General features: G+C 37.2%; 1 protein-coding gene across 2 annotated transcripts in view; it reads left to right on the top strand.

Annotated features, from left to right (window-relative positions):
- PDE4D (phosphodiesterase 4D, cAMP-specific) overlaps positions 1-10,781 on the top strand; it is a 1,047,082-nt gene that overhangs the window by 998,383 nt on the left and 37,918 nt on the right. For both annotated transcript variants that reach the window (XM_014548745.1, XM_005857916.2), the window contains one exon: positions 218-330. In XM_014548745.1, the coding sequence (XP_014404231.1) occupies positions 218-330 (113 nt within the window). The remainder of the gene's footprint in view (positions 1-217; positions 331-10,781) is intronic.

Raw genomic sequence — 10,781 nt, 5'->3', positions numbered from 1 at the left:
GCCGAACGGAGACGCCAAGCTGGAGAGCCCGTGCCGTCCCGAGGCCGGCTGCCCCGCTAGCAGAGCGCCCGGCTTGGCAATATGAAGGAGCAGCCCCCATGTGCGGGCACCGGGCATCCGAGCATGGCGGGGTACGGCAGGATGGCCCCCTTTGAACTCGCTGGCAGCCCCGTGAAGCGCTTGAGAACTGAGCCCCCCTTTCCCTATCTCTTCGCAGAGGAGGCCTACCAGAAACTGGCCAGCGAGACCCTGGAGGAGCTGGACTGGTGTCTGGACCAGCTAGAGACCCTGCAGACCAGGCACTCCGTCAGTGAGATGGCCTCCAACAAGGTAAGGCCCTGCTCCGCTCTCACGGAGGTCCGGAGGCGGCTGGCTCCCACGCCGGTGAAGCCACCGGTTCCAGTGGCCTCGGGAAATGTATGCAGATTGTTGGCAGTTCTGCTCCCTCCGAGGGAGGTCCCTGATTCTGTGCCTTCCCTCTCTCTTCCACTCACTCCAGATAAAGGAAACGTTTTGCAAAAGTAGCTTTGACATCGTTGATGGCAGTACCTCCAGGACAGAGTGGTTTTTTGGGGGGTGGCAGATGGAAGACTCGTGACACTTTGCCCTTGCTGCAGAAACCCAGTCGAGTCCCTGGGCATTGCATGTTTAAGGGTATTCTTGGGATTCCCAGTTGGAAATAAGAGTGGCTGGAGGTCAGTGCAATCTCTTGATGTCATCACTCAAACTGAACTTGGAACCTTAGCCCTCATTTATCTAGGGGTCAGGGTACCCTGTAAAAACTGACCCTTTGTATGTTCACTTGGCCATACCTGTCCAGAAGAAACGTCAGCAAAGATAGAAAATACCATTATGATCTTTACCTTGTTCCTTCCCTTGAGTCTTGGAAAGTCAATGGGGTGTTTGTGCCATATCTGCTAACGTGCAGGTCTTGGTGGTTAGTGGAGTTTGGGGGGTGAGAAGTAACCTTCAGTCTGGCTCAGCGGTAAAGCAAGGTAGAGTGTTGTCTGTTTTGCTGTATTTCTCAGAATTCCTGTGGGGCTTTTTTGTCTTTAGTTGTGTAAGGAAATAATTGATTATGTATGTTTTTATGAGTATTGGCTGAGGGGATAGGAAAGGAGGATGTTGGATGCAAATGGCCAGGAGATTCAACCAGTAAGGACTGGGTAACTTTGTGTGACAATTAGTAACAGTTCCCTCTTAAAGATATTTAATTTTGAGCCACCTATTTACAAGGTCACGAAGTGTATACCGTTTTTACTGTGTATGTGCACATATTTTTCAGAGAGTGATGCTTTTTATTTTGTTTTAGCCTGCTGTAGTTTTTATCCCACCTGTTTTTTTCTCACGCGGTTTTTAAAAATACCATAGCGTATCAGCCACTTGTCTTATCTGTGGATAATGCTTACATAGACAGCATTGTTTTTAAATGAAACATTACCTGCAAATAAAATAAAAGGGACTCTCCAGTCACTGGCTGCAGGCACTAACCTACCCATAAGCATGCTGACTTACCCATAAGCATGCTGATCAAATGTAAATTTTTTTTTTTGGTCATTTGGGCCTCATTTCTAAATTTGGTATGGCTCTTCATTAAAGTGATTGGTTATTGCTCTCCTGCTCCCTGCTGTGGCATTAGGTGCCATTGTTCTCATCTGGCTTACGAATTCTTAGTTTATTTATTAAATTTCTAAAACATAAATTGTCTGTTCATAATTTGATTCATAATAGCAGTGGACATAAGCTGGGTATCTCCCTTGTCCTAGCTGCTGAATGGGACCATTCTGCAGTGGGCCTGCGTTCTGAATTCTCTTCTCTGGTTAATTCTGTCTAGTAAAAGAAAGAGCAGAGCCTCAAGGCACCTGAAGGCAATTGCTTATGTTTTCAAGATGATTTGACTGTTATTTTTCAGCAAAATGAATCCACGCAGCTACAGTTACTTTCCCCAAAAATCCATACTCTTATGATGAAACCTGTCTTCTGATTTAAAAATTAACATGAACTCTAATAATCCACTATATATGACAACTGTCAAGTAATTACCTTATCCACATTTTAAGATTTGAAAAATAAAACTTTGTCCCAATAATTACTCAAAATGATTCCTTTCTTTTAAAGGCACCACATAAGACAGGGATTTTTATTTTTTAATCTTCATTGTGAATGACCCTAAATTAGACTATGACTGTGTTAATATACAGGTTTATTTGGTTGAAGTGCAATCTAGGTTGAGAAAATACTTCTTCAAAGTATAGTCATTCTAGCAGTCTGTGTCTTATGGTTGAATGATTACTGACGGGACACTTATTTTTAACGTTACATTTTTTTTCAACTCAGATGTAGCTGTTGCTTAAACTTTTAATGTCTAAGCCATTCATTTTTAACCCATTCATTTCTAAATGAGTGCTAAGCTCGTGTAACTTTTTATAGATGAAAAAGGATTAGCATAAAAGGGGGAAGAAAAAAAAAGCTCTTAGTAAAGGTTGTAAAGTGACCCTTCTGTTTGATAGCAAGGGCACGAATAAGTCACATCCACATGAGCTGTAAACTAAGTTGGAGCAGCTGATCTGAAGGTCCCCGTGAGTGAGCCTAAGTCAGAAATGGAATAGTGACAGCTTGTATCACACGTCCACTAGGTTGTCTGATATCCCTTGAGTATGAATGAGTAAGTCTGAAACATAGCTTTGGATTATTTCTTACCATCTTTTTTTTTTTTACATATACTTGTTTGCACCAACCAATGTGTTCAGGTTATTTTTGCTTTGAAAAGTCATGACATCTTTCTCTGTTTTCTTCTCTCTTGAGGCTTTGTTTTTTTGTTGTTTTTTTTAAAGTTACTCTAATAGATTTAAATAATAAAAATACTAGTAAGGACTAGGATTTGTAAGTGATTATATAGATTATAGAGATTATGCAAATAATCACTATATCTCTATGGTGATTATTATGAAGAGGGATTTGGGTGTCAGGAAGAAGGAAATTGATTCTTCAAACCCGTTTAGCTAATTGGGTTAACAGATTCTTCATATGTTTTTAAAAATCCTAATGTAAAGAATCTAAATTATTAGCAATTTTTAAATGATGTTTTAGAAGTAACTAGCTATATTTTCTGACGGGAGTTGTAATGTGCATAATGCTTATTGAGGGTATTGAGATGGGAAAATTATTGAGTTCTTGTCCAAGGCCAGAGTTGGTGTAATACATGTAAGATGCTTGTACCAAGTAGGGTAAGAGGCTCCAGATGGCATTTAATTTGAGTGGTTAAATCTATAGCATTTGCCCTCATAAACATATTAATCCGCTTGAGATTTGTACAGATTTCCTTTGGAACCTCATTGCTACAGTTGAGGGAGATTTTGGTGACGTCTCAAAGGTTTGGAGGTAGACAGACCTAGACATTGAATCATAATGTTGTTCCTTGCTGACTGAGTTACATCAGAGAACTGACTAACTTTTTTAGCTTCAATTTCCTTCGCATAAGGTGGACACCATATCTAGTTTGAAAGGCTAATGCAGAAGGTTGAAAGAATAAAATAGCTAGAAAATAGCTAGGTAAGAAATAGTGCCTGATAATAGTAGGCACTATACCTGTTGTTGTTGGCATTATTATTTGAGTTTTAGGTCAAACTTAATTGGTTGCTTACTTGGCTAACATATTTTCTTAACATTCAATTGTAATTTATGCTTGACATTTTAAGTTTATGGTATTTCATAATATAATTATTAAATAACTGTCCTTAATGTACATTTCTGTATTATAAAAATGCTTAAATTATATCGACACTTTTTTGGTTTAATATAGACATAAACATTTTGAAGTTCTTATTAGAAGTTTAGTCTTTTCTTACGTGCCAGTTACAGAAATCCGAACAGAAAAGCCAAATAACACTTTGTTTTACCGTATAACTGAAAAAACAGTTCCTATTAATTTTTAGAACGTATAAAACTATCTGGGATCGGTGGGCACATTTCCATCCTTTTGTACAGATTTTTCAAAGCTAGAATATCCTGCCAGATGTTTGTAATGCAGAGTAGTTTCACAGTGTTTTTGGTCACCTTCTCTTATAGAAAGTCAGTTGAGGACTCAAGGAGGACAGGCCAGGAGCCTAAGCCTCAGGGTTTTCAAGGATTATGCTATAACTTGAACCCTATAACTTCATCCACTTGTGACCTAATAACGCCCACTTCACCAGTGTAGGTGCAGGAATGTTTGAAGGAGGAAACAAAATCACTTTGATTTCTCCTCAAAATATGCCACTCTAAAAACATGGGGTTTTTTCCTCTGTCTAATTTTGGGGCAGTTTCTTGTCCTGTCATTGTTGGAAACTACTGTGCTTCAAGCTGAAAGCACGTCTTGAAGTTAGGATTCAAGCATCCTTCTAAGAGACTGAAGGCTGTTCTTTAGTGCATTCCAGGTGTATATAGGCCAACATTGCAAACGTGGTCATTGCTTCTTTATGGAATTTATTTTGTCTATTTGTTTTTCAAGAAATATCTCTATCGTGCTTCTGTTGCCATAAATTACATTGCTTTCTGGGGTGCTTTTTCTTAGTGTTTCATTGTCTGCTCCCCCTACTGCTGTTTAATAGGCAGTGCATACAAAAATATACTAGAGTTTTCTGTGACTGCTGATATGTTTTATTCTGGGAAAGAGGGGTCCTAGAATGAATATAGAATGTTTATAGAGGTAGTTAAACCTTAAGGTATTTCAGCATTACGTGAATATTACAGAACAGAAACTTCCTTGCCAGGAAGGAAGTTCAAGTTAGTTGGAAAAGGTATTTTAATTTTATGAAGAACAAATATCAAGTGACAGTCATTTTCTACATTAAAATACTAAAATTTGTTGACATAGTCATAAGAGAATTGTTAAGAATTAATAAACATGCCTAAAGAAAACTTTAAATTTTAAAAGAAGGTATTTTCTGTATCTATAGAAAATAAATTTATTGATGTTTTGAATTTGCTTTTTCATTTACTTAATAAAAGTAGATTTGGCGAAGAGTTATGTAGTTTACATGTGTGCCATAGTTATTATGAAGGATTGAGAATATCCCTAATAATTTAATTATCAAAAAACTTCTAATTTATGATTCAGTAAATTAGTCATTACTAGAGAAATTGTTTTCAGTTATTACATTTTGATTTAATTATCGGATAGAGGTAGCGTCTTAGAGCGTTATAAACTATGTTTTTGGGTTTGGTTTTTTGTGTGTTTTTCTTTTTTCTTTTTCATTTCAAAACAAAAGCCTTGACCAACATAAAATAGAACTTTCCCCAACATTATGGATAGATTAAACACACTTTTTTCCCCAAATAGCAAGGATGATAGATAATGCATTTGTTCAATTTAAGAAGATTTCTGATAGTCACATAAATTGTAGCTATTATTTAAGATACACCTGTCTGGCAGATGTGAAATGCTATAAATGTTATGATTTTCAGTTAATCCATAAAATATATAGAATCTGATCTTTTTCAAAAAGAGACCAACCCTCTAAAACTGCAAATAGCGGGGGGCTTATTTTGTGGTGGCATAGCTCTGCCCGGGCGGCGTTGGGGTACCTGGCTACTTGTGATGGTTTCATTGGCTCTATTAGTCTGTCATCTTTCTAGGAAATATAGAAATGGGTTGCCCTTTATTTGAATACTCACACTAGTTTTAAAAGACATTTCAGGAAGGCATTTTCTTTTATTCACTTGAACAGGGATGGGGAGTGAGTCTTGCTATTTGATTAAACAACAAACAATTCTGCTCTGTTCGTTAAAAAATGAGTTAAAGGGGATGACAGTAGGTTAGAGAGGATACTTTATCTTTAATGAAATACTTTTCTTTATTAGTGCTTAGTGTTCTGGGCTTTTTGTTATTATTTTGCTACACTTTGTCTACTTGGATGAGCATGAATGACATTTACTCCTTGGATTGGCGTGGACACCCGTGATGCCTACGGCAGCTTTGTAGAGCGGAAAGAACATAGATGGTTTTGTCACGTGATCTTGGTCTCATATTCCAGCTCTGTCTGCAGCTTCCTACCTAATATTTTGGGAAACATGCCTCACTTCTCTGAATCTCAATTTCTTCATTTATAAATGGAGACAATAAAAGGGGAAAATAAAATCAAAAGGTTGCTGAGAGCATCAAACAATGTATGCAAAGCTCAGTTTGGTGCATAGCACATACTGGGTGGTCAGTACATTGCATGTAAGTTTTCCAATGTCTAGAATGTGTTTTAAAAAGAGATTGAGGAAAACCGTGTGCCATATACTCCTTGCAATGTAAGAAAATAATATTTCTTAGAAGAAAAACATGACCTTTCTCTTCTGTAATAACAGTCTAAATTAGTGTTGCTCAGACTTCCTGTGTCCATTCACAATTGCTACAGGTTGAATGTTTTTATTTAAGCATTTCTTTTTTATTGCAAATACCCACCTGAATGCCTCATCTTAAGCAAGGATGTACATAAAAGCATGAATTTGAAGTCCTAGTTATATTTTTTCTAGTATACATTAAAATTGATATGTAACAAAATGAGAAAATGTTCATCTACACCACCGTAAAGCATTTTGCTTACTACTCACAGACACTGGCATACTTTTGGATATACCGTTCTAAAGTGCCAACAAGAACAATTTGGTGAGTCATGGTTGGTTAGAAAAATTTGTTTTAAACAACCTATGATTTTCCTTCTCTGACATTAATGGGGTCTCCCCACTAGAAGAGAAAAAGCCAAATTTAATCATCAGAAATCTCTCATTCATTCGACAGTCATTCCTCAGGCAGAACAGTCTATGAATTTAGAGCACCCTCTTGGGTTGGATTCACTCTCTGCCTTTATTAGATATAAATTGGACAAGTTACTGTAATTCTGTGCTTCGGTTTTCTCATCTGTTAGATAGTTGCTGTGACAATTTAATGAATTAAAAGATGGAAATTGTCTAGACAGAGTCAGAGACATAGTAGATACTCAGTAATGTCAAATCATTTATTTCTATCTATAAAGAAATACCATCTGTCTTTTCTTATTTTGTGGGGTGAGAGCTAGACAACGTGTTTCTTTGCTATCCCGATACCTACTAGTACACACTTACAACAAGCTTTGAAGAGGGAATGGTGGCCTAATGATGTTGATGCTAACCGAAGAGGACTGTTGGATTTTTCACTTACTTTGCTTCCCATCAGTGACTTTTCAAGGAGTTTACCTTTTGTTTCTTGTGTAATTTTACAGAACAGCCCATCAATCTGGCCTGAAGTTTTGCCAGAATATCTAAAACTCTCTGTGCTACTTTTGGAGGAATACATATAGCATTAGAGAATAGTTTAGCCAGTTATTTTCATAAATGAATATATCCCTGTTATTCTTCTGAATGAGACTGAAAGGCACAGAATCTCTTATTATTATTTAATGCAAAGAAAAATATACTAAGGACATAGCATCTCACTGCACCTTTCAACATCTTAACTACCTAGTGTATGTACAAATGTTTCCCTGCTCAGTCTCCTGAGGGGGCCTGAAGAGTGACACCCCAGTAGCAATGAATTCACCTAGCACCCTCAGTTTGGTTTCTAATACCATTGCCCAATCAGAGGTGTCACAAGTTCTTAGAGAAATAGTTGATTCTGGAACTGGGAGCATGTTGTAGTGAGAGAAGGTAAGGAAGTGCTCAAACAAACAAAACTCCACATTGATGGGAACATAGCAAAGGGACATAAGAGCAAATTTGTGAAAGGGCTCCCAATTACCAGAGCTTGAAATATTCAATCAAGGAAGTGAGTATTGGATTATAACCCAAAATATAAAAATAAAAAAATCCATGAGGTCATATTGACGTAAATACTTTATTGACTAAATAATTAAATGGGGAGAATAGGAAAATCTGTGCAGAAGGATTCCAAATAATTTATGTAGTTACTCAACCCTCAAGGAGGGAGAGCATAAAACTACTCACTCCTCAAGTGTGTGCTGTGCATATTGACTTCCTTCCGAAAAGCACAATAGGGAAAGAGGGAGTAGAGTACCACTGTGCTGGAGAAACCCCACAAGCACACACTACCTCAGCCAGGTAGTCAAAGGTAACATCCACAGTGATGCCATGTTGTAGTAGGTACACTTATGATCTGATGAAAATGGTACTTTACATCTACGGTCTTCCTAGCAAAAGCATATAATCCCACCCGACCAAGAGAAAAACATCAGGCAGTTCCTAGTTGTGGGACATTCTACAAAATACCTGACCAAGTACTCCTCAAAACTGTCAAGGCCATCAAAAACGAAGAAGATCCGAGAAACTGTGACAGCCAAGAGGAACCGAAGGAGACAAATGTAACATGCTGTCTTGAGTGGGATCCTGGAACAGAAAAAGAGCATTAGGTGAAAATTGGGGCAATCTGAGTAAAGTGTAGACTTTAGTTAATAATGCATCCTATTGTTCAATGAGTATGACAAATGTGCCATACTAATGTAAGATGTTAATAATAGGTGAAGCTGGGTGTGAGGCATATGGAGACTCTCTGCACTGATCTTCCCAATTTTTCTGTAACTCTAAAACTTTACTAAAACAAAAAGTTTATTAAATAAATCTTAGTCATCCTTTAAGGTCTATCTGGAAGGCTACCTGCTCTAAGAAGTCTTTTCTGTTGTATCTTCTCCCATGCCTTTCGCCCTGCCTCCCCTAATTGGATGTAATCACTTTCCTTTGACCTTCCACAGGACTTTGTAGTAGTTCTCTTAACTCTTAGTCCAATATTTCTTTCCTTTTTTATTCTTAGTACATTTACAATGTCCATTAGGTCATTAGTCTTATTTCTCCAGCCTCAATAACATCGCACACAAGGTCTTGTTGAGTAGGTGCTCAATAAATATTGGATGAATTGTGTGAATGGTATTGTAGTGGTGATCCTTGAAATGCACCTTTAAATGCTTCTGCTCTCTGCTGTAGGAATCGTTACTGATCAATTTTAGGAACTAAGGTCAATTTTACTTAAGAGGGCTTAGAAGATTAAAGTTCTTTTATGAGTAATAGTTTCAATTTTACTATTTTTCAGACTTTTTCCAAGGGAATTACTAAACATTTGGTCAAAGAATTGAAGAAATTCATCCTAATTTTTCTGTGTAATGTAATTTGAGTAGAAGTCGTATAAATTAATAAAATGAGAAAAAAATAAGTTAATAAAATGAAAATATAATCTGTTCCTGCCTACTTTGTTCTTTGCTAGTTTCGGTAGTGTTTAGCATGATCAATATTTCAAAGCATCATTGTTACTGTTATCTATTTTTCATCTCAGAACCAAGCCTGAGATGTGTTAGTACTACCTGTGTAGTTAGAAATCTCCTGGCTTTTTAATGTAATTCACTTCCTAGAGTGTCTCTGCATCATTTTGGGTTACCTGTGTAGCCTTTTTCTCAACTCATATTCATGATGTATGGGTGAGAGATACACTTTTTTTCTCTTTGTGTAAATTTAATGCAAGCCATGTTTCTGATAAGCAGATGGATTCAGTAACTGGTTAAATTCATAAACAGTGAATTTTCTACCATGCATTGATGAAGCCTCTACAGGCCTTATAACCTAAAACCAGTGAGTGTCAATATATCATTTTGTAATTGGCCATATAAATTAGTACTATATGCAGGATGTTTGTCCATGTAAATGCTATTGTCACCTTGGAGTCTGTGCATTATAGTTGATGTCTTGCAAGAAAGATGTTTTTCTTTCACGGACAAGAATCCTGATCATTTCCCATTTAAGAATCTCAGTTCTGCTTACAGACACCCATGGCTCAGAAATTTTAGCATCGTTTATGCTCAGATTAGTCTAATCTCATTTAAATTAAAAGTTTATAGTATACAAACAAAAACCATACAGGCTATATTGGTAGCCTTTAATAGTCCTCTCTCCTCTCTATCTACTTTAGCAGTAACATTCTTATTATAGGTTTGTTTCAACTAAAAATGACATCTGAATACTTTCCCTTCCAATTGGGAAGAAAAGATGTGCTGGTTGGCATTTGCCTGTTAGGGAGCATCCTGTGCAGCTTTGCCTGAGGCATGCTTGGGTTTCCGTCAGCATCTCTGGTCTGCTGCACTGTAATCCCTCGGGTGGCAGCCTCTGCTTTATATTACTGGAAAGGAGTGTGCTGTGCAGACATAGGCACCATAATAGGAAACACCTCCGTCTGTCATAAGCAGGCCTGGAGAGTAGAAAGCACAGGCCTGATAGGGAAGTGTCCATAGCAACCAGGCAAAGATGAGGTTGCCACCCTGGAATAAGTGTAAGCTGATATTGTCGTCTTCATTTCAGAAAATGACTGGCTGATTTAAGGCTGCTTTCCATGGTGGGCACAGCGGTGTTTTGGTGCTTTGTTTTTGTTTTAGACCTAAATATGAATAAAGGTATCTTAAATAATATTCTCAAAAATATTTAGAGAGGATATATTGAAGTGTTCTCCTTTTGTTACTCTCCTTTCATTTTGCCTGATCATTCCAATGTAAATCCATTACAGAGAAAGAACAGATATCATTACAGTGGGAACTGATTTTTCAAAGATTATACAAAAATCAAATTATCATGAGTCTATTTAACGAATGATATATTATACTGAATTATACAGAAAATCCAAATTTATACCAAAGATGTTAAGTATTGTCATTCTCATCAGAGCATATTATTGAAACTGACTTGAAATATTCAGTAGAAAACTTACTTGTTACCTTAACCTTGTGTTCAAACCTGTTAATGTTATCTATGTGATACACATGAGCAGGCTGTGATAACTAACCAGG

This window comes from Myotis brandtii, unplaced genomic scaffold (assembly GCF_000412655.1).
Source record: "Myotis brandtii unplaced genomic scaffold, ASM41265v1 scaffold115, whole genome shotgun sequence".
Lineage (NCBI taxonomy): Eukaryota > Metazoa > Chordata > Mammalia > Chiroptera > Vespertilionidae > Myotis > Myotis brandtii.
This window is presented reverse-complemented; position numbering and strand designations above follow the sequence as displayed.